Source organism: Vanacampus margaritifer, chromosome 5, assembly GCF_051991255.1.
Source record: "Vanacampus margaritifer isolate UIUO_Vmar chromosome 5, RoL_Vmar_1.0, whole genome shotgun sequence".
In the NCBI taxonomy this organism is placed as follows: domain Eukaryota; kingdom Metazoa; phylum Chordata; class Actinopteri; order Syngnathiformes; family Syngnathidae; genus Vanacampus; species Vanacampus margaritifer.
In genome coordinates, this window is record NC_135436.1 from 23,199,067 (window position 1) to 23,223,326 (window position 24,260).

Genomic DNA, 24,260 nt, shown 5'->3' on the forward strand with positions numbered 1-24,260 from the left:
TGTGTTGTGGTGATTAATGTTGCGCAGAGGCAGTTTTGAGCCATTGGGTTTCGTCCGTAAAGTTCACGTTATAGAAACGATTCACGTTCTAAAACGAAAGGAAATCACGTGCGTCATCTTCCCTTGCTAAAATCTGTACCAAAATGACAAACTGTCATGTGAGATGAATAACAATTGTGATATTTTGCTATATTTTTTGTTTTCCCCTTTTAAGTTGAACCGTCATTGAACAAACTATTATCCTTCACTTTATGCTTTTAATTTCATTACGCCATTTTTTTCATGTACAATTAATACTTTAAAAAAAACACATTTTGACAATTGCTGTAGACTGAAAATGACATCATGGTGCTCAGAGATCAGGTAACGACCAATCACGGCTCACCTGTTTTCTGAGTTTGGTCATGTGACGTAAGTAAACTGAGCTAATAATAATATTAGGAGACTCTTTAACCTTATTAGCATGTCACAGCGGCATGATAAAAAGGCAGTTATTATATCATTGGATGCAGAAAAAGCTTTCGACAAAGTTAACTGGTCCTTCCTCTTTGCTGTTTTAAATAAATTTGGCTTTGGGAAATCATTTATCCACTGGGTATCAGTATTATATGATTCTCCAAAAGCTACAGTTACTACTAATGGGATTATATCTCAGAGCTTTACTTTACAGAGAGGCACAAGACAGGGATGCCCACTATCCCCTTTATTATTTGCAATATTTATTGAGCCACTTGCATTAGCCATACGCCAGGAAAGAAGGATTCAAGGAATTCACTCTGGGGTAACAGAACATAAAATTAATCTATATGCCGATGACATCTTACTTTATTTAGAAAAGCCGGCTACTTCGCTAGGGGAAGTATTTAATTTAATAACTAAATTCTCACAGTTATCAGATTATTCTATTAACTGGACAAAATCAACACTTCTACCTATTACAGAAAATTCATGGAACCCTGCAAGCCAGGACCCACACTACTCATTTCCTATAGGTAATTTAAAATACTTAGGCATAAAAATCTCACCTAAATTAACTGATTTAATTCATTTAAACTTTTCTCCACTTCTGGATAACAATTATAGTGACTTGGAGCGCTGGAATAATCTTCCTATTTCTCTAATAGGACGAATAGCCACCATTAAAATGAAAGTTTTACCTAAAATAAACTATTTTTTCTCAATGATTCCATTTAAACCTACGGCTAAATGGTTCCAGTTGTTGGACTCAGCCGTAACAAAATTTTACTGGAATAAAAAAAAAGCAAAAGATTAGTCTATCTACTCTTCAGAAAAGCAAATCCAAAGGTGGTCTAGAGGCACCAAATTTTATGTACTACTATATAGCTAACCAGCTACAATATATCGTTCTATGGGCACAACCCAACAGAGACACTAACTGTTGGTTGGAACTAGAACAGAAGGATTGTAATAACCTCAGACTTCGAGATTTACTCTTTATTACAACATCGATTAAGCGCCATAATTGTTTTAAAAACCCAATGATTTCCGCCACCGTGACTGCCTGGTGGAAGGCACTAGAATTGACAAAAGCCCAAGTGGAGCCCTGTGGACTTTCTCCCCTATGGCATAACCCCGACTTTCAACTTAACAACCAACCGTTTCATTTAGCTGTGTGGGAGCAGAAAGGAATTACACATCTCCACCATCTCTTCTCAGATAATATGTTTATATCATATACATCCTTGCTCCAAAAATACAATATAAAAAACGGAAATTTTTTACATTATCTATAAGTTAAAAATATGATAAAGAAAAAAATTCCAACACTTCGGGGTACGCTCCAACCGCCTGTTTTAGCTAAAGATATTAACAAGCTTTCTCCGACAACAACAAAAAAACTTTCAAAAATATATAAGTTACTTTCATATACTGATAAAATGTCTTTACCCATCTCGAAATGGGAGACAGACTTGTCTATAGCACCGGAACCTGACTTTTGGATTCAAGTTTGTGAAAACGCATTTAAAATGACAAAACACACAAATTTACAACTTATCCAATATAAAGTTATTCACAGAACATACATTACTCAATATATGATGAAGAAAATGGGACTCTCAGACTCCGACATTTGTCTCCAATGCTTACAAAACACTACAGACACTTATGTTCATGCTTTATGGTTATGTACTCCGGTTATGTATTTCTGGACTAAAGTCTTAGAAAAACTTTCCGCTATTTTGGACTGTAGGATACCTTTATCTCCAAACTTGTGTTTGCGAGGTGACCTAACAACAACTGACTTACCACATAAACAATTTCAATCTACACTTGTAGCCCTTACTATCGCTAAAAAAACAATTCTTGCTAACTGGAAAAATAAACAAACTCTGAATATCGACCAATGGTCTAACTTCCTCATAAATCACATTTTAATGGAAAAAATATCTGCCTCAAATAAAAACCAAATATCAAAATTTATAGAAACATGGTCTACGTATATAGAATTTTTTAACCTAATTCCGGTTACTTAATTCTGTCTGTTAGCGAGAGCCACTACATCGTGATAACTTACATTGATGTTTCTGCATTTGGCAATTTATTATTATATTATATTATTAGTATGGGATTTTTTTTAATGGGCTTTAGGTGAACTGATGAATACACACACGCTCGCACGCACGCACGCACACACACACACACACACACGCACATACACATACTCACCCACATACAAAAAAAAAGTATATATATATGTATATATATATATATATATATATATATATATATATATATATATATATATATATATGTGTGTATATGTATATATATATGTATATGTATTTAAAAAAAAAAAACATTTATTAAAATTTTTTTAATTGATTTGTTGTTTTTTAAAAAAAAAAAAAAAAAAAAAGGAGAGCAATGATGATGTCAAATCGAATGAACAATACTGAGCTCTTCTGAAAAAAAAAAAAAAAAAGTAAACTGAGCTATGATTGGTTGTTTCCTTTTTTGAGTATGCGTGATGTCATCTTCAGTCAACAGCTAGTGGCAAAATGTGTTATTAGAGGTTTTCATTATGAAATGAAAATTAATGAAGTTATCACGTTAATTTTAGACAAAATATTATCTTCTTAACCCTGAAAATGGTAGTATCCTTTAAACAATTTCTTGCTTTTAAATATTAATTTAGGATTTTTTTTTTTTGTAATTTATGTGCAATATGTTTAATTTAAAGTTCCTTTAACGGCATGCGCGATTGATGACCGCCCCTTACTTGGAAAGCCTGTACTGGGGAAATTCCAGCCCCAACGCAGCAGACACGTCCACGTAAATTTTTTTGCAGTAATACATTTTATAATAATAATGCATATATTTGTGGAGACTGGGGTCAAGTTATATTTGACAATTTTAAAAATGTTTCACAAGTTAAAGATTAGATAGCGCTTAACATGAAAAGAAAAATGCACTGAGCTGTCACCAATGTCTTACAAATGCAATTATGCCATCTAGTGGCAGAAATATGACCAACACAAATCAATATCAAACTCGTTTTTTACAGTACAGTACATATTTTTAATTTTAACTCAATTTTATGAATTATTTTGAAATTACTGTATCAATGACTAAAATATGTAGCCATATTTCTATTAGTTAAACATTTCTTCCCACTTTTATGTTCACAAGTGTATGAAAACTTAGAAGAAAATGTTTATTGTAGATTTAGAACAGATATAAAATTTGCGATTAATCGTGAGTTAACTATTGAAGTCATGTGATTAAATACGGTAAAAAATGTTAATTGCCTGACATCCCTAATAGTTAGTAACTACATAAGACGCAAAAAGGACCCCTGATCGAGCCTGAAGATAAATGTAATAACCCTATTGAGGAATGTATCCAATTATTTATTGCAATGTTTTGGATCTTGGTAATGTAAAACAAAAAACATACATATGATGATAGATAGCCCTTTTTTTTTTTTTTATCAAGACGTGATTGTGAACATTTCCTCCAGGCTTGAAACATGACATCACCGTCTCCTTTCATCTCGCGGCCTCTCACTTTTGACCACAGGAACGAAATCCCTGCATCAGACGAGCGATGCATTTATTCATGTTGGGAAACTGCAGCGGTGAGCGAGTGTCAGTCAACAGGAGTTTCCTGGCCTTCAACCAGTGAAACCTGAGCGGCACTCTGTCAGCGTACGCGCACGATGACCCGTGTCAACACTTGCGGCCAACACCTCATCCTCTGCCGCCTGTGAAAGAGGAAGCAAATGAGAGCGCGGCAGGGGCCAGCGTATATGAAACAAAGTTTATTCTTTATTTTACATATCTGTACATAAACATGTTCTTCCCTCAAATAAAGTTTCTGAGCACAGTCGGATGAAAACGATATTAACACAGCGATTCTTTTGGAAAATGACTCGTGTCCGAAAAAATCAACATTCACAAAATGTTGAAGAGCAATTGGAGTGAATGTATTTACCAAAAGCTACGACTCCACTACAAGGCAGGCATGTTTCCTTTACACTCTTTTAGCACCTCCAAATAAACATTTCTCAGTTGAAAACTACCATTTGTGCAGAATAAAAACAGGTTGAAATACTTTACAGTCCAACTTAAAATGCTCCGAAGATAATTAGCCATCTTTTTTTTTATACAGTGTTGTTTCTTTTTTCTTTTCTTTTTTTTTTTAAATCTTAAGACTGACTTTCTACTAAAGTTTTCACTATAACTTGATTTGTTTTTTTTCCCCACAATTTTTTGCATTTGACAGTAATAATTTAGTGGCGAATGTAGAAAGTTGTAAGGAAACGAGAGCGAAGCAAGGCCGATCACTGCACAGGAAGCTGGGACAGAATCCATGACAATACACAATCCCTTTCCTCTCCTCCTTCTTCGAGGGAGGTGGGACGAGCTCCCCTGGATTAAGCCACGCAAGCGGATGAAAGATGGCGGCGCTCTTCTGGGCCGGGGAGGGGGTGGCGGGGCGGGAGGGCAGCGGAGGAGACAAGCGGGCGAATTTGAATCAAGATGGGGGGGGGGGGGGGTGGCGGCGAGGGGCTCGGTTTGGTTGAGGCAGTGGAGGGGCGGTGACGGTGGAGCAGGTCGCATCTTATTTGGAAAGGGTCTTCTCAGCCAAATGTTTCTGCTGGCTCTCAGCATGCCTGGAAGGAAGACAATGGAGAAAATATGCTTTATTTTATTTTTTATTCTTTTATTTAAAAAAAAAAAAAAAAAAAAAGAAATAAGAAAAAACGAAATAATGTGCTTGCTTCTAGTCCCTATTTTGGGATGTATTCCACGTTCCATTTCCTTGTGCCGCATATGGGAGAAGAATTTGGAATATGCACTCTAAAAACAATTGGGTCAAATTTTCACCCAAATTTGAGCAAAATTAACCCAAATGAGCTAACTTTGTGGGTTCTTATGTACAAAATGATCCTTTTTTTGTGCAAAACCCAGAATGTTGGTTCAAATTGACCCAAGTAGGGGATCTGACCCAATTTTATGAGTCGTTTCATACAAAATGACCCAATTTTTGACCCAAAGTTGATTTAAATTGACCCAATTAGAGGATCTGACCAAAATTTTCGTGTTATTTCATTGAAAATTACAATTTTTTTTACCCAAATGTTGGGTAAAATTAACCCGAGCAGAGGATCTGACCCAATGTTTTGTGTTGTTTAATATAAAATGACCCAATTTTTGACTCAAAGTTGATTTAAATTGACCAATGTAGAGGATCTGACCCAAATTTTCGTGATATTTCATTGAAAATGACTCGATTTTTGACCCAAAATTGGGTAAAATTAACCCGAGCAGAGGATCTGACCCAATTTTCTGTGTTGTTTTATACAAAATGACCCAATTTTTGACCCAAAGTTGATTTAAATTGACCCAAGTAGAGGATCTGACCAAAATGTTCGTCTTATTTCATTGAAAATTACTCAATTTTTGACACAAAGTTTGATAAAATTACCCCGAGCAGAGGATCTGACCCAATTTTCTGTGTTGTTTTATACAAAAAGACCCAAGTTTTAACTCAAAGTTGGGTCAAAATGACCCAAGTAGAGGTTCTGTCTATTTTTGACCCAATTGTTTTTAGAATGGAATCTCTGTAACCTTTGGAACTGGAGGTCAAATTAACAACCCAGCACAAACCATAACCCAACCCTAACCTAAAAGGAAATCTTAACCCAAAGAGGGTGTTAAAAATAAGGCCCACTCACCTGGTGAAGTCCTCGATGTCGACCAGCATGGCATCTTGTTCCATGTGGAGCTCGTCTCGGACCACCAGCAGCTGGACTAACTCCTCGTTCAGACCTACAAGATGACAAGGAGTCAACAACAGACACATTATACATCCATATAGCGAGCGAAGGACGCTTCGGGTGGCAGGTTAGCTAAAGCCTATCCGAGCTGACTTTGGGTGAGAGGTCAAGAACAAGTCAGAGGTGGCAAATCCAGGTCCAGAAAGTAAAACCCCTGCCACAGTTTGGCTTTAGCCATTGATGCTAGCTAGCTAGCTAGCTCCCTAGCAGGTAAATGAGCACCATGGTAGCTAGCTAGTGAGCTAGCTAACTAGCACCTGAGGCTAAAGCCAAACTGTGGCAGGGTTTTTATTTTCTGTACCTGGATTTGCCACTTCTGCAAGTACATGATGATGATAGCTAACTTTAAACATAGCGAAAATTCACTTAATAAATTTTGGGGTTCATTTCAAATGTATTTATTGAAGTATACAGAAGAAGGAAGGTCAAACGAATGAGGTGGCATGGCTCAATATATATATATATATATATATATATATATATATATATATATATATATATATAATTACTAAAACAAATATACATTTTAATTAAAAAATGAACAAATCTGCTATGAAAACTAAATTAAAAAAAACCCTGCCACGTAGCTTTGCTCTGATTTCAAAATACTCACGACCGTTTCAAATTACTATTTGGTGGAATAATTGATTGGATGTTATTCTCATCTAAAACAACAACAAAGACAACAAAACAACGCCAAAAATGTCATTGTCAGTGAGGACGTCAACTACATGCGGCGTTGTGGTGCCAAACCATATGTTCCCTGAGGAACCCCAACAAAAGAATGTGCTTTTTTAATTCAAAAGAAGCTCACAGTTTTGGAATGTGGGGACTTTTTTTTGTGTTTATTTCTGTTCTGTGCAAGATTATTCACTGCCGAGTTGAAAGGTCATCGACATGTACGCTTCAGTGACAGTAAGTTTGAGAGTCAAACATTAACAACAGCTTAAACTGAGTGACACATTTGACTTTCACATCCACCGAGGGTTTCTCCAAATGAAAGTAGAGGTTCGAGATACAGTCGTGTGTTTTACGGTACGAGAGTGTGTGCGTGCACTCACTCTCGATCTGGGAGTGGAGATCGTTGACGATAACCTGGAGCTGTCCCAGCGTCATGTCCCTCAGGTCGGCGGGCTTCAGGTTTCTTTTCATGAGACATTCACTGATGTGAGGCATGTGTGGCAGCTGCCGGATTAAAACAGACAACGGATTGAATACAAAGGACGAGCCTTCGAAATATGACACAATCGGTTGTTTGACAATATGTGACCTGCGATTGGCTGGCAACCACTTCAGTTAAAATAGTATAAAAAAACTTACAAAATAGCTAAAATTGGAAAAGCAATTTTGTTGACGAAAATAAAAGAAGTTAGTTGAAAATACTAACTTATGTTTGGAAAACTAACTAAAACTAACTATAATTATCGCGCAAATGTCCTTCATTTTGATCTTTATCAGTTAATTTCATACATGGGCCTTTGGGGTTCATTTTAAATGTATTTATTTCGATATTGTTGTATAGCAGGAAGGTCAAACAGTTGTTTGAGAATTGTAGTTTACTTGACAACTTAATAGTTACCGACATAAAAAAAAAAAACTTGCACTAAAAAAATACGCCAAATATAAATAAAATAAAATAAATAAAAGTAATGCAGAAACTAAGAAAACTTTTTTTTTTTTTGAAAATTAAAGACTAATAAAAAACAACAAACTTGCCCTAAAAACTAAGATGGCCTGTATGACACTGCTGCCTTATTGCCACCTAGTGGTAGGAAGCTGAATTGTAACTGAGCATCTCCTTGGCAACAGCATTAGCTAATTTGTATTTATGAAATTGTCAAAACACGCTGCCTCACAGTCACAACCCACAGGTGCAAAATTTAAATTATTTTGTGGCCCCGAGTTTTCGAATCACTGCCCTAATTAAGGCTGCATTAATAACTGTCAACATTCCATATTTGCCAATATCAAAGGTAATATAAATTGATATAAGAATTGCTGTAAATATTGGAAGGAATGTTTATTTCTAATCAGATTTGTTTTGTTTTTTTGTTTTTTATTTTTGCTTTCGGACAATCATTGTGATAATTTACAACATGAATTATTTTTTACATACAAGACATGCTTCTATCTGAGGAAGCTAAATGAAGAGCAAATGAACTCAGTGACACTGTCGTGTTCCAAGTGTGCACTAGAGGGCAGCAGAGCCCTTCCAACTAATGTTTCAGCTGTTTTAATATCCTTATTGTGTCCAAATATGATTGATATCTTTTCCGTTTCATTTAATGAGAAAATGACTTGTGAGCAGTTGTTGCATGTTTTCAGTTGTTGACAATAATAAAAGCAACAAGAGCTGCATTATTTCGATTTATCGCTTCCATCACCAGTCAGAGCAGCTAAATAAACACACTGTTAATATTTGCATGAACTCTCGCTAGTTTCCCGGCAACCTTTCACTTTCACATTTTCGGTTTCGCTTTGCAGATCATACAATAAAAACACGAGTGGTCGATGCGGTGATAAGTTAGATTCCAGGTTAGACCGAGTCTGTTGACAAGTTTCTGTCGTAAGAGGGATCATATCGCGGTATGGCAGCTTAAATGTCAGTGAACCAACCAGTGACAATGAGTCAATGCCGATTGAGGAACTTGTGGGACATTCATTCTCTGTCTCGCTGCATCTGATTAGGTGAAGGAACTAATATAGATCAAGTTGTGTGAGCGCTGCATTGCATTTGTGACATTTAATTGTGAGTTAGTTACTTTCTGGCTAGGCGGGCAAATTGATGTGATGTCATTGTGACTAAAATGAAGACTGAGACAGTTTAAGACACAGTGGAGGTGCTGCAGGAGTTTGTTTTAAATATGTGGATTTCAATTAGGAAAAAAATATTTTAGTTTATTTATTTATTATTATTATTATTATTATTACATACAGCAATTTGTTACAGTCACAGTTATTGTTTAAAAAAAAAAATGTTAGAAAAATAAAGTTGGGTTTGGTTCACCTCACAAATAAACAAATTATGGCCACAAAGGGAGAAAAATGCAGGAACAAAGAGATAAATTATGAGAATGAATTAAAACAAGAATTAAAAACGCCAAAACATAAGGCTTTTAAAAATACATGGGGAATAAAGTTGTGATTTTAGGAGAACGATGTCATAGAAAAAATTAATTTTCAAGAATAATGTTGCAATAAGAAAAGAAAAGGTTCTAATTTCATACAAATTAATAAATGACATGATAATTCTATGTGAATAACGTTGTTTATTACAATAAGAAAATAAAAAATTAAAGTGAAAAGTTGGAATTTGCAAAAAATAAAGTGGAACATAGTGATATTAATTCATGTAGTAAAATAGAACACACAAAAAAAGTTGGGATATTAAAAGGATAAAATTCCAATTTTATAGCAAAAATATAGGAATACTATGAGGCAAAAAACATTTTAGAAGATTTATATTATATGATGATTAAAAATAATAGCTGAAAAATAATTATAAATTTTTCTTGGAAACTATTGTAATTTTGTGTGACAAACATTGAACAAAAAAAAAGTAATTTTTCAGAGTTGAAAATGTGAAAAAGTTACATTTTAGAACAATTGAGTACTACTGCAATGGTAAAAGAAAATGTTCTAACTTTACACTAGAGTTGTATTTAAAAGAAAGGATAACTTTTAACAAAAAGTCAGATTTGCAAAAATAAAAGTAGGATTTTTTTAGAATAAATTTGTAATATTAAATGAGAAAGAAGTCAAAAATAAAATTGTAAGAATATGAGTGTAAAAGTATATATGTGTATGGGGAGGACAATTGCTGATCAAGTCAATAAACATGTTTCTTTTTTTTTTCTTTGAACAAACTGACATTTTTTCAGGTATTTTAACATCCTGTCTTTTTTATTTTTTTATTTTAATCAGTTGAATTGACAGGTTATAGATCACTTTACTGGTGGAAATTTCTCACACAAACCTGGCATTTCAACAGGGGGTGTGTAGACTTTTTCTGTCCATTACAGGTTGACAGGCTTGTATATTGCCGGCATTGCGTGGCCTTGACGCACTTTGAGATTCTCTTTGTGTGTTGAGTGTGGAATGTGATGTGACATTGATGCTGTGTGGCTGCTGAGCGCTGTTGGCTTCCTCAACACACTAGCCGCTGCTTTCCGCTGGATGAATTATGGATGGAGCCTCCCTCCACTTCCCTGAATAAGTAAAGCCCGCGAGTCCGCGTGGAAATACGACGTGTGACGCTATCGCTGTGTGTACGTGTGTGTGCTACTGCGGGAGGCAGCCAGCCAGAAAAAAAAGGATGAAATAATGATGAGCAGGGCCTTACATCCTTTAAACGCGGACTTCCTGTGACATGGTTAAAACACAGATAAGGCCTGTTCAATGTGTACACCTATGGGCCACAATATTAGGTATAGCTGCGCTTGTTATATGTCTCAATCAAAACCAAGCGCTGCATTCTATTGACGATATATTCAAACTGGATGAGCGTGCCACTCACCAGATCGACCACGGGCGACTTTTTACGGTTCTGTTTCTCCACCTCCACCTGCATCTTGGCCATGGGCTTGGCCATGGCCAGCGCCAGCTTGGCCTCCGCCTGGAGCTTCTTCTGTCGACTCAGGAAGTCCATGTCATCCAGGGACTCGGAGTCCTCCTCTGTGGTGTCCCGGTCCGAGTAGGACGAACTCTGCTTGGACTGCGCCGGGCAGAAAAAAAAAAAAAAAAAAGAGAGAGAAAAGGACAAGGTCAGTTTTTGTAGAGTTGTCCTATCTAGCGTAATTTATGAGCCTGCTCTGATGAGATGAACCATCTGCATATAAAAACATATATATATTTTTAATTTTATGCCTTCCCAACCTAGGATGTCAAACAAACACCCGACGATCAAGCTTAAATATTAATTAATTCACTCCCAGCCATTTTCACTGAAGCAACCCCCTTCCCTCCCGGTTGTTTTACTGGATTTTGACTGATTTTGCAAGGCCCACAGAACATTGTGTTCTATTGCTATAAAACATGAGAAAGATTAGAGTCTCTTCTTTCAGCAATTAGCATTAGAATATAGCTAAGTTTCATTATTATTCACAAACCTGTTGAAAACACTGGGGAAAAGAACTTGTTGCAACATGACCCTGGTTAATCTCTTATACTCTGCTGCCACCTGCTGGCCGTTTTTTGTAATAACTACCATTGCTACCAAGCGACCTCTTCAGGTCAGAGGCTGCATCAAAGCCTTCTGTGTGCTCTAGCATAAAAAAAAAAAAAAAAAAAAAAAAAAAAAAAACCACATTAAAAAACATATAAATATGTTTTTGGGACCACGGCAATATTTTAAATAGAAGGGTTTAATACACTTTTGGGAGCAAATGAGTTAAATATTTCAAATATTTACAACCAAAAACCTTCATGTGTGTGGGGAAGAAGACTATTTTCAAATCATTTTACTCCGTCAACCGTGATGTGAAGGGAATGTAACCAATCAATCAAAGAAGCGCCCTGACAGACAAACAAGGAAGTAAATAAAACCAAATATGTCCTACCCAATGTCATTTTTTTTGGTTATAAAAGTTTTAGATAGTATTTTCCAAAACATCAATCTTGGACCTATTAGAGGAGCCCAGGTTTCAAAGCAAACATGGTGAAGCAGCATTTAGGTGTTATGCTGCATGCAAATGCAATAAACGGAAGTCAGCCCCAGTCAGTACAAGTGTTTATAAAGCCAGGTTAAAAGCTATGTTTTTTTTTCATTCCTTTGATTCGCGGTCTTTTTGGCATTTTTCAAATTAATTTCTCTGTATGGTCTTTTCAGAAAGCTACATTTTATTTCATAGTTTTTATTTGCGAATGTCTTCAGTTGTGGTGTTTGCTATGCTTTTGGATGTTGTGTTTTTGCTTGTGTGTAACCCTTTGAGTTTTCTTATGTATGAAATGTGCTTTTTACATAAAGTTGCCTCATCTTGCCAAATAGGTGCTATATTGATTATCAAAAGCACACCACACACAGAACGGTTTAACCGTTTACAGAAGATAATGTAATTGTGATTTTTCCACCTCCTCTTAATATGTGAATATTTTTTCAAGGTTAAAAAATACATGGAAAGAAGACCTTGAAAAAATATTGAGTAAAAAAATTGCAATTACATTATTTTTCAAAATCGTTCATCCTTAATATTCTGTTAACATTACTGACTTTACATAATCAGCAGAAGAGTACGGATGAACATTTCCTTCTCTTTGTGTTAACTGTGTTTCAGGCTGACAGGAAGTTAATGTGTCCAGCCATCCGTGACCCCGCTGAGCGTATTCCAATTCATTCCTCATTTGCAGACCAGGAATTGGTTAACGGGCCAGAAAACGTGGGCGCACACGTCCATATGGCCGCTAAACCCAAGAGAGCTGCGCATCCCGCTCATGTCTGGTGTCAGGTGAGGCCTACCATGGGGGACAGGGGCGTGTCCAGACTGGTCTCCGTCTTGCTGTCGTCCGCATCGCTGTCCTTGTCGCTGCCGCTGTCGTTGACGAAGCAGATCTGCAGGTTCATGCCGCTCTGCAGCCTGCGGGAGGGAGGGAAGCAAGGGGGGGGGGGGTGAGAAGCATGCTTGTCAATAATACATTTGATGATAAATATTACAAACAGCTCTCAGCGTGATGCAGGAAACATGTTATGACCGTGTCAATCAAAATGCCGCATTATTATTGTTATGAATGCAGAATGCTTGATTCAGCTCCTTAACTGGAGATCATTAGGCATTGAGTGGGCAGAAAAGGTTTTCTCACCTGAATTCTTAATATTTGTGTTTTTTACTTGTGTGTGTGTTTTTATTTTGTGTATTCTTATTTTTTATTTTATTTTCCATCAGTGGGGGAAAAAGTGTCATTTGTGTCACAAAAGGTGAAATAATCACTTGTGGAAATATGCTTCTGACGAAAGAAAACAAAAAACAAAACAAAAAAATCCACCAAAAAGCAAATTTTCTACTGCCAGAAATGGGCTTCTGTAGCTTCCGGTAAAAAAACAAACAAACAATAAAACAAACAAACACAAAAAAAACAACAACTACAAGTACAGTACAAAAAAAATCCACACAAAAAAACAGGTTGACCTAAAAAAAAAAAATCCACCCCAAAAAATATATGTATTTTTTACAGGTACAAAGCAGCACCTGTCATAACAATGCCCCCCCCCCCCCTTTTTTTTTTACAGGCGGAAATGGGTTTCTGACCACAACAAAAATCCACAAAAAAACTTTTTTTTACAGACTTAAATGGGCTTCTGACAAAAATACACTTCTTTTTTTTTACAGGCGGAAATAAATTTCTGACATTAAAATAATAATAATAATAAAAAAAAATAAAAATAAAAAATATATATAAATATACTGTAACTAAAAAAAATACAGGTGGCAATAGGCTTCCATAGCTTCCAGTACATGTGGATGTTGGATTTTTTTTTACGCCCAATTATCCTGCAATAGGTTTGTTCTCATTAACCAATCAAGATTTCAAATTAGTCCTCACAGCTGATTTTTTCTATCCTCTAACTGGTTGGCCAGATCAAAACTTGTTACAGCCTACTTTGACTGGCAAAACACATATGTAGTGAACTGCACACATTAATACGTTTTTATAATCAGCATCTTTGGTGCGTAGGATGTATTATATTGAAATGTTTTATCTTTTTGTCACGTCGTGACAAAAAATTATATCAAGTCCACTCAGACTGGTCATGTTTGTAAGTACAATCGTACATACTATACTGTACATGAACAAACTTAGAGTAGACTAGAGCAGACTAAAAACAAGCGTCCATCAAAGGTAATGGGAAGTATGGATGGACATTAGCTTAGCATCGCCGCAATTGTTGCGTTTTTGTGTAGTATTGATGCTTTCCTAGACTGTAGTTGCGACATAATGCTGGTGGCATTACAAACTGGGTGAAGCCAACCAAGCTGTACCTAATGAAGTGTCCAAGGAGCACCGCTTTGCGCTCTTGTAGTTAAAAACAAGACTCCCAAGCAGCCTCCACGGGATCCTAATGCAGGGTGAGGACTGAGTCTATGAGGCCTCGTGTTTTTAATCATCTCCCTGCTTGTCTCCAATGCAGAACAATGCAGGAAACAGTTCTGGTCCAATACGGATGACACCGATTGTTTTTTTTAGTTTTTTTTTTTTTTAAAGCATCACGAAGAACTGTGGATCCAGCTCTGAATGCAGATCAATAATCTGCTTATTCAATGCAGTAATTACAAGCACAGCTGATTGATCACACAGCAGGGCATCCAATCAGCGCTGATTAAAATAGAACTTTAAAGGGCGTTGACTCAGATTGCACAAACTCTCTCTGCTGCTTAAATACAGAAGCTTCATGAGTTCAAACTTTCTGGCAGGCCAAAACAGGAAATCTGAATGATTCATGGAGAATATTTGATATGACAATCATAAATGCTTGGTTCTTGATGAGTCGTGGTCACTCTGCTTTTATCAAAACTGATATCAAATCTTTCCATTCATAATTCATAAACAAGACAGAATTACTGTAAAGATTTTGAGTTAAAGTGAATTTTCAATTGTTGAGCAGATACATGAAAGTGGCAAAATACTGTAAGAAATAATCTTAAGAGCTATTAATAAAAAAAATGCATATTTTATTATTTTGTATTCACACTCGTTGTTGATACATGCATAGTATACAGTACAATTTTCCAAATATAGCACACATGAAAATAACCAAATAAATAATGATTCAATTAAAATAAACCTGAAAGAAAAATTGCATCTAAATATATATATTTTAACAGTTTTTATTGATTAAATGCTTTAGTAAACTCAAAAGTTAAATACAACAAAACTGTAATTCTTTTGTTAACCACCAGAGGGAGCCCGTGTGCTACACGTTAAGAATCACTGCTGTAGAGCAGAATATGATCGAGGAACATTTAGAATGGTGCAAAATATTGTGCCATGTGAACATAGTCTGATGAGAATTATAGAATATAAAAACAAGGGCAGATTTTCATCACTAGTAACTGCTTACGGTCTATTGCCACTTTCTTTTTCCTCACATGATATCCATTCAACGACCACAACAACATTACGAACATTAAATTCTAATGATAGTGTGATTGTAATTCACAATATTACGAGATCGGGTTCTGATGTTATACATCAAAGATGAGGCTGTTTCATTCGAATCTACGGACATTAAAATGCACTGAAGCATTCATAACCTGAGCTCCAGGAGGGAACAGTATGCATGCGATTGTGTATACGTGTGCGAGCCTTCATCTCAATGCTGTCTTTATCTGAATGGTGAGAATGATGGAGAGGGAATGAAAGTGACGTTACCGTGACGACAGGCTGGGCTTGCCGCTCTTGCTGCAGCTGGTGTAGATGCCCGGTCCATCGTCGAAGAAACTGCCCAGGGCCAACTTCTGCCTAATAGACTCCCTCTCATTCTTTTGGGCCTGAAACACAAGAGAAAGCAATTTTTTTTTAAAGTACCTCACGTTGTCACGGCAACTTTATTTTTAGGCGGTGACACCATTTTCCACTCTTTTCTACAAGGCCGGTGTATTTATAGCATCAGCCTCTTCATTTGCACTCAGAGGCTGGGTGTCATCTTAACAAGATGTGATACAAAGTGTGGACTCAGCTGAACCAGCAAAACGTGTAAATTAGATTCAGGGGGGGCCCTCGGAAATATTAGACAAGTCACCGTTTTGCAAGTAGGTGGTGCTGTTGCATCAGAGAACAAACAGTCGTTGACAGAAAATGCACAGCACCAAGTTTGTGATAATTGGAGTCCCAGTTTGAGTCATTTGGTAAAATACAACATTTGCAGTGTTACATAAGTGCAGACTTCGCTCCAGTTGGCTTCTTTCCAATCATAAATCCCCTATATATATATATATATATATATATGTATATATACTTTAGGGGTGTGCATCTCTCCGATAAAAGAGACAAATTGATATGCATCTTGATATACATTTTGAAGTGGCGCAATTAGATTTTCTTCCAATTTGATCTACTCACATCTTTTAAATACAAAATGTTTCCAATTCAAGTCATTTTAACACCCCTATTATACATACATATATACTTACAGTAAATACACATACATAAAGACATACAGTATATGTAGCCTACAGTTTATATATCATTGCCGTTCTGTGAAAAACACTATATGTAATTTATTATTATTTTTTTTAAATACAGTTTTACGTTTATGGGATGAAACTGAATGCAGACATCCCAAAAAACATGGACTTAAGTGTTTTTCACAGGACAGCGACGATATACAGTATTTATATATAGGCAGACACATATGCACCTTTTTCCACAAGTGTGAAAATACACTCCAAGTTAATGAGCGTCCCAACTTTTTTTTTTTTTTCACAGGAGAGCTCAGTATTGTTCATTCGATTTGACATCATCATTGCTCTCCTTTTTTTTTTTTTTTTAAAAACAAATAAATTAAATTTTTTTAATAAATATATATATATTTTTTTAAATATATATACATATATATATACATATACACACATATATATATATATATATATATACATTTTTTTTTTGTATGTGGGTGAGTATGTGTATGTGCGTGCGTGTGTGTGTGTGTGTGCGTGCGTGCGTGCGTGCGAGCGTGTGTGTATTCATCAGTTCACCTAAAGCCCATTAAAAAAAATCCCATACTAATAATATAATATAATAATAAATTGCCAAATGCAGAAACATCAATGTAAGTTATCACGATGTAGTGGCTCTCGCTAACAGACAGAATTAAGGAACCAGAATTAGGTTAAAAAATTCTATATACGTAGACCATGTTTCTATAAATTTTGATATTTGGTTTTTATTTGAGGCAGATATTTTTTCCATTAAAATGTGATTTATGAGGAGGTTAGACCATTGGTCGATATTCAGAGTTTGTTTATTTTTCCAGTTAACAAGAATTGTTTTTTAAGCGATAGTAAGGGCTACAAGTGTAGATTGAAATTGTTTATGTGGTAAGTCAGTTGTTGTTAGGTCACCTAGCAAACACAAGTTTGGAGATAAAGGTATCCTACAGTCCAAAATAGCGGAAAGTTTTGAGCGTCCCAACTTAGTGAATACAATCGCGTCCATTCTGGGAGCTGCTTCAATCAGCGAAAGGCGAGTCAAAATGACAAATGACCTGCTAACCAACATCCACATTTTCGGTTTTATTTCACATACGACATGCAATGTCACTTATTTTGCTCCAAAATGCCAAATGAATAGAAATACTTGGTATGATAAGGTAATAAACAATGATATAAACTCAATGAGGGTTCTTCTTCTTCTGTCTCTTTACTATAACTTCCGATTTTAAGCGGAAATTCCTCCACTTCTCTCCTATCTCCGCCGCCTCCAATTCCCACATGTTTCTTATCTACCCCCTTCCAGCCTCACCAGGTGCTCGTCACACACGCCAGGCATTTCCTTCAATCTTTGCCTTGCACTGTCTTCGTTTCTTCACCTTTCCTACCATTCCCTTTTCTAACATTTTTTTCTGTTTCTGCCGTCTCTACCCAGTTCCAATGAACATAATAAAGTTTTAAAATACCTGAAATCTTAAACTTTCACATTTATTTGAAACAACCTCATTTGCTCCCAAAAACGTATAAAAATGTTCTATTTTAAATAGTGCCATGGTCTCAAAAATATATTAATACGTTTGCTTTTTAATGCTAGAGCATACAGAGAAGGCTTTGATGCGGCCTCTAACCTGAAGAGATCGTTTAAAGCAATGGTAGTTATTAGTAAAACGGCCGGCAAGTGGAAGCAGAGTATAAGAGACCAACCAGGGCCATGTTGCAAAAAGGCTCTTTTCCCCAGTGTTTTGAACAGGTTTGTGAATAATGATGAAACTTAGCTATATTCTAATGCTAACTGCTGCAAAACGGAAACAAGATACAAATATACTTTTTTTCTGATGAAAGAAGAGACTAATGTGTCTTTTGGTAGGTTCTATGTTTTTATAGCAATAGAACACGATATTCTGTAGGCCTGGCAAAATCTGTTGAAATCCAGTAAAACAGCCGGGAGCGAAAGGGGGTTGCTTCAGTCAAAATGGCTGGGAGTGAATGAGTTAAAGTCGAACAAAATCAAAAGCTTCCCAAGGTCAGCAGAAACTGTTATAGTCAACTGAAAATTTAAATGGTTTTAGATTTACTTTTAATCGGTCGTCAGATTTTAAAAAAAGGCAGATACCGATATTCGTCAAAATGCCCAATATCGGTGCCGATCATCGGCCTGGCCGGTCTACCTGTACTTTTGATTTGAGAGCTTGGCAGATTCATCATAATTTGCGCATTTATTTCAGTTCACATTGCACCAGTCACTGTTGATTTTTTTTGTTTCAGTTATGACGAGTACGTCAATATCGTTTAAGTGTGTTTATGTGTTTTAAGTTGCCCATCCATGATTCCCTTGAAAAAACAAACCTTTTCAATCCAAACCAGCAAAAAAGGACTTTTATTGCTATTTAAATAGCATCCATTTTAATTTGAAAGTCACCCCATAATGTTGTTATGGCTCTGAGCAATTGTTAATAATACTAAACGAGTCTGATCATGTTTGAGCTTCACACCTGCTGCACAAAAGAACTTCCTTGTCTTTGTCTAAACGTCATCTGCCCTGTTTGCGCGCCTGGGTGGGCGGCGTGAAAGAAAACAGACGTCGTAAAGTATTTACGGCGGTGCGGAATACAACACTGCGGGGCCCGGGTGCCAATTGGGAAGCCGACACGCGCCGCTGCTTGTTTTGCTTCCGCGCTCATCAGCCGGCTCGCTTTAATGCGGCGTGTCAAACTTTACATAAACTGCGCTGGAAGTACAGCGCATGGAATTGCAAAGTAATCAAATGAACACGGCGTATCGATGATTTGTCTTCCAGCTGTGGCTTTAGCACACCTGCGCTCCCTCAACCTCATCACGGCGGTTAAGCTGCCATCGTAACCTTTGCTGCCATTTTCCCACTGGCAGAAGATTTGCAGCAATGGCGTAAAATCCCCAAATGCTCAAATTGTCTTGGAGTGGCTCCCTTTTTGCCAAAGAATGATGAGATGGAAAATTGCGGGGGCCATTGAATTAACATTTCAATGTGGGCAAGAGGCGAGAGAGGATAATAGTGACAGCCCTAACGACCTCCTTCATCCTCGAACATCCCAAAGGGTCCAAATTAGATTGGGGAGGAACACAATCAAGCTAATGTGTGTTTTCCACAAATTGACAAAGTGAAGCCAAATCCTCATTGATGAAGGTAATTCCTCCTCTTCAGCGCTGCAGTGGAAGCTTTTATTTCGATGGGTTACAGCCCACTCGTTTGAGCTCCTCGAATATCCACATTGGAACGAGGGGATTTATTCCATCATCTGTGCTAAAACAGAGCACCCCGGCCCCACTTTCTCTTTCTTCCAAATTGGCGCCTCTGATAGCCTGTAATTGTCTGATGCTTACGAATGTGGTGGGTCGGAGATCGGAATGCCTGCGGACATACGACAGCTTTCATTCCTTCCAACAGTGGAAACGCGACATCAAATGCCCAACAAATCGGAATTTGACCCAGAGTGATTAAATCTGCAAATGCACTTATATTTACACTTAATCATCAGATCCCGATTTACAATCCAGAAACAATTGCGTGGAACCTAATAGTGTTTACTGTTTACCCTCTAAGAGATACTTGTCCATAGGGCTGCTCAATTATGAATTTTTTTTTACTAATGATTATTTTGGTAATAGTTGAAATCACGATTAGGAGGATCATTTATTTTTTTGGTACGAAACAAGAAAATGTTCAAATGTAAAAAATTTTAAGACAAATAAAATTATTTGATACAGAATTATTCAAGTTACTTTTGGACCACCAAAAAATGATTAAATGATTTATTTTAAAATAAAAAAGGTGCAACTGTATAACTTTATACAATAAAAAAAATGAAATAATAAAAAAATATATATATGATATTACAGATTTTGTAATTGCGGAGTGTAATAATTGAAATTGTAATTGAATTTCGATGAATTGCAATTGTTTATATCTGTGGTACTCTGTTGACATGAGTGCATTCTTAAACAGAGCAAGACTATTTCAACCAATCAGAAGCGCAAACAACGAGACATACTCTTGTAGATTGTCGGTTAAAGGAGAAGTCAAGTCAACCCTTTTTAAAAAATTTTTTTTTAACAATAATATGTTCTGTGCAGCCTCGCTGGTCTAAATATTGTATTTTGTTTAATATTGTGTTAGTGGAATATGAGTTAAGCAGCAAAATTCAGCAGCTTTTATCAGTATCAGAAGGCGGCCATTTTGCTTGCTGGTGAGTGAAAATGACATCACAGTTGCTCAGGTCTCGGGTGACAACCAATCACAGCTCAGCTTCAGAAAACAGGTGAGCAGTGATTGGTCATTGCCTGAGCCTGAGCAACTGTGATGTCATCTTCAGTTGACAGCAAGTGGCAAAATGGCCGCCCCCTGAGATGGATTAAAAACAGCTGGATTTTGCTGCATAACTCATATTCCACTGTAATATTAATCAGAATGTCATGTTTAGACTAGTGAGGTCACATATAACATATTATTGTCAAGAAATGTTTAAGGTTGACTTCCCCTTTGAGTAGACGAAAAAAAAAAATCATATTCATCAATCATTAGTGTTCAATGACCCTTCGGAATGATGGGGGAGGAAACCCACACAAGCAGAGCAGAGTAAGAACACGAACACGCAAACCCCATAGAGGAACCCAGAACCTCTCGGCTGTGAGGCGGACATGCTAACACTGTGCTAACCGCTAAGCAACCTGACTTTAAAATGCGTTGAAAAATACCCAAATGTAAAAATAGCCACGCGTGTGTGTGTGGTACGGCCTTCAAGTCACAGCTCACTTGAAATGAATCATTCCTTTCATATTTTGTCCACTTTGTTCTCTTCCCCCCTCTAGCGCTCTCCCTCTCTCTCTCTCTCCCTCTCTCTCTTCTACCAGCGCACAATGGAGGCTTTTTACCGAACCCGAGTCGAGACCTTGCTGCCTGGTCACACACAAGCGCCAATGTTCGCACGAGGACACCAGCAAGTAGAAGATGTTGTGCGAGCACAGGCTTGACATTGCAAAGCACCTGTGAAAGTGTGTTTGGAGAAGCTTCAAAGAGGGGAGGAGAAACGTATTCCTATTAGGGGCCATTTAAGTTCTCCGCAGGATTCCTAAACAGATGTTCTATATGTAGACATTACGCGAAATCATGAGTTGAAGTTTTTTTTTCCTATCAATTCTTTTTATTATTGTCTCCTGTTGACAATTTTTATTATTATTTTTTTTTATCTCTGGACATTGGTGGATATTTGGTGGACCACAGGACACAAAAAAAAAAAAACGTCTCGAGGACCCATACCTGCAATTCAACAGGAAGTCTGACATTTTGGTTCGAGGCAGCCATTTTGAGTAACTTCCACTATGATGAAATGCTACTAGGGAATTCCTCCAAATGTTTCTACATCATCAAACATGTAAGAAAAATACTTTGGCACTTAGAACTCATTTGTGTGAAGGCTGACATTATTCCTATTTTTTTTATTCTTCATACTTTCTTTGACGCACTTTTCACTGTCCACATAATTCATCTGATTCAAATCATTCAAATTTCAACATTTACCAAAATGTATTTATTTATTTTTAATTACAAAAATTCACGGTTTTCCCATAACATTTTTCACATACAAATTCCCTATTTATTCAAATTGAGGCAGAATTTCCCACAGTACATATTATATTTGCACATTCAAAATAACAGATTCAAATAGTTCCCGTTTGAAATTTAAATGATTCTTATTCAATTGACCTTATGAACGATTTTCAACATGCAAAAAAAAAAAAATCACATACAAAAAATTCCCTTTTTTTTAACCCAAATATTTTCCAAACTAGGGACATATTCTGCATTATTCATTCATTATCCTCCGTCACCAATCCAAATTATTCCAACTCATCTCATTTTTTACTCCCATTTACAAAACGTTCTAAACTCCCAAATTCCAAATATTTACATATTCACCACCAGTTTCCAAGTACTGTTTAAAACCATTCCAACTTCAAGTTATTCAGCTCATTCCATGTCATTCAATATCACTCCAAATTATTCCACATACTTATTCAAGCCTTTCAGCATTCACGTGCAATTTTTCTCTCCAAGTACTTTTCCTGCCTCTGGCCAAGAGTTTAACATTTTTGCCCTGACAGTTGACAACCACTGATTACAGCTTTAATTTTAGGTGCGTTTAACTAGTTTTGTAAAAAAAAAAAAAATTGAATACCAAGGTAGGCATAATTCCCCGCTGTCACCATGTGGCTGTTAGATATCATTAACATTTAAATTCTTTATTTTCATATATTAACCATTGTTATACATTATTAACATCTTAAATCTTTATATTAACCATGTTGAAAGGTTTTATAGACGAGTAAAGCAAGTAGTGTTGAACTCAGTATAATTTGACCTTAAGCTGGGACATATTATTTGGTCTAGAAGTTCCTTCTCTGTGGGAAAACACATTTGGTCCTTGAGAACGGAATCTGTTTCGAACACGCACCCCTGACTCTGTTTTCGCCATCGCTCACGGAAAAGTACCAAGAGAAGTATGTTTTGTCTACAAATGAAAGAGAGGCGGTCGGTTTTAACTATAAGAAGCCATTTTACACGCGGAAGAGGCACATTCGGCGCTCTGAATTCCACCTGTTAAGTGATGAATTGGAGTCTGTTACCATGTCCAGAGATCTCTGTTAGATTAAAATCATTTTTGCAAAGGTGTTTTTTCTTACATTAAATCTGTCTTCAAGTTTTGGAACACGCAAAGAGGACAAATACGTTTATTCCTCTTTCATGGCTCAAGGGCTATAGTTTCACCACCTGTAAACGTATCAAGGACTTAATCTTAATATTTATTGCGATATCATTTTGGCTGGTCCACATAAAGACGATGTTAGAATTTGTGTGTGCGTGTGCACTGTTGATAGTCCAAACAGCAAGCTTCACTCTGATATCTTTTCCAGAGCTGACAGTGATCTGCTGCTGCGCTCACAGCTTCATAAACACACACACACGAGGTCAGCGTGTGTTTTGACTAAGCACTCACACATGTTCACTCAAACGAGGCTATTTTCCTATTCATATTTTTTTTCACGATCTTAAACACTAAATCTTTATAGCACACGTTTCACTCCAGGCAGCGTTCATCCTTCCTAAGATGTCGATCACAGCCTAGGCAACATTCCGTGCCAGATAAGAGTCCTGCCCTTTGAACCCTTGTAGAGTTCAGCTGCAGGTCAGTGCAAGGCTGCTCCTGCCACTCCGCCCGGAAAGAACGGCTCAGCAAGAGGTCCAGCCAACCAATTGAGAGAATGTGTGTGTGTGTGTGTGTGGTAAGAGAGATGGGGGAGGATGACGGTGAGATAAAGAGCAAAAATCGGAGACAGAATAGAAGCACATGACAAAGGAAGAAGTCGGGACAGGACAATGTCTTCCTCAAGTGACTTTTGAGCTTCTAACTCTGAGAGAGGGTCACATGATTGTGTCGGAATGTAGAGTGGAAAAATATGTGTTGGTTTACAAAAATGCTGATTTAACTAGAAAGGGAAGATAATTTGACAATTACGACCAAAAAACAAAACAAAAATATAACAAAAGCAAAATTCCTTCAAAATGAATTGCATCCGAATGATGATGATTTAATTCCACACGTGAAACAATTGCTCCAATTTGCCAAAAAGTGACAGCTAGGAAATAAAGTCTAACAAGGTCTGCGATCATTGACGTAGAGTGCAGACTCATAAAGTTAAACGTCCAAAACATGCGTTTACCTCCTTGTAATCGTCACTGAGACAGAGGCAGGACGCGTGCCTGATGACATCATCCACGC

The 24,260-nt window shown here is 36.8% G+C and overlaps 1 protein-coding gene across 3 annotated transcripts in view; it reads right to left on the minus strand.

The window, feature by feature from the left end:
• Positions 1–4,262: 4,262 nt before the first annotated feature.
• The window catches only part of schip1 (schwannomin interacting protein 1), a 257,075-nt gene continuing 237,077 nt past the window's right edge, over positions 4,263–24,260 (minus strand). For all 3 annotated transcript variants that reach the window (XM_077566205.1, XM_077566206.1, XM_077566207.1), the window contains 6 exons: positions 15,668–15,786; positions 12,759–12,876; positions 10,821–11,018; positions 7,366–7,489; positions 6,203–6,296; positions 4,263–5,137 (listed from right to left, as the gene is read on the minus strand). In XM_077566205.1, the coding sequence (XP_077422331.1) occupies positions 5,086–5,137; positions 6,203–6,296; positions 7,366–7,489; positions 10,821–11,018; positions 12,759–12,876; positions 15,668–15,786 (705 nt within the window). In that variant the 3' untranslated portion in view covers positions 4,263–5,085. The remainder of the gene's footprint in view (positions 5,138–6,202; positions 6,297–7,365; positions 7,490–10,820; positions 11,019–12,758; positions 12,877–15,667; positions 15,787–24,260) is intronic.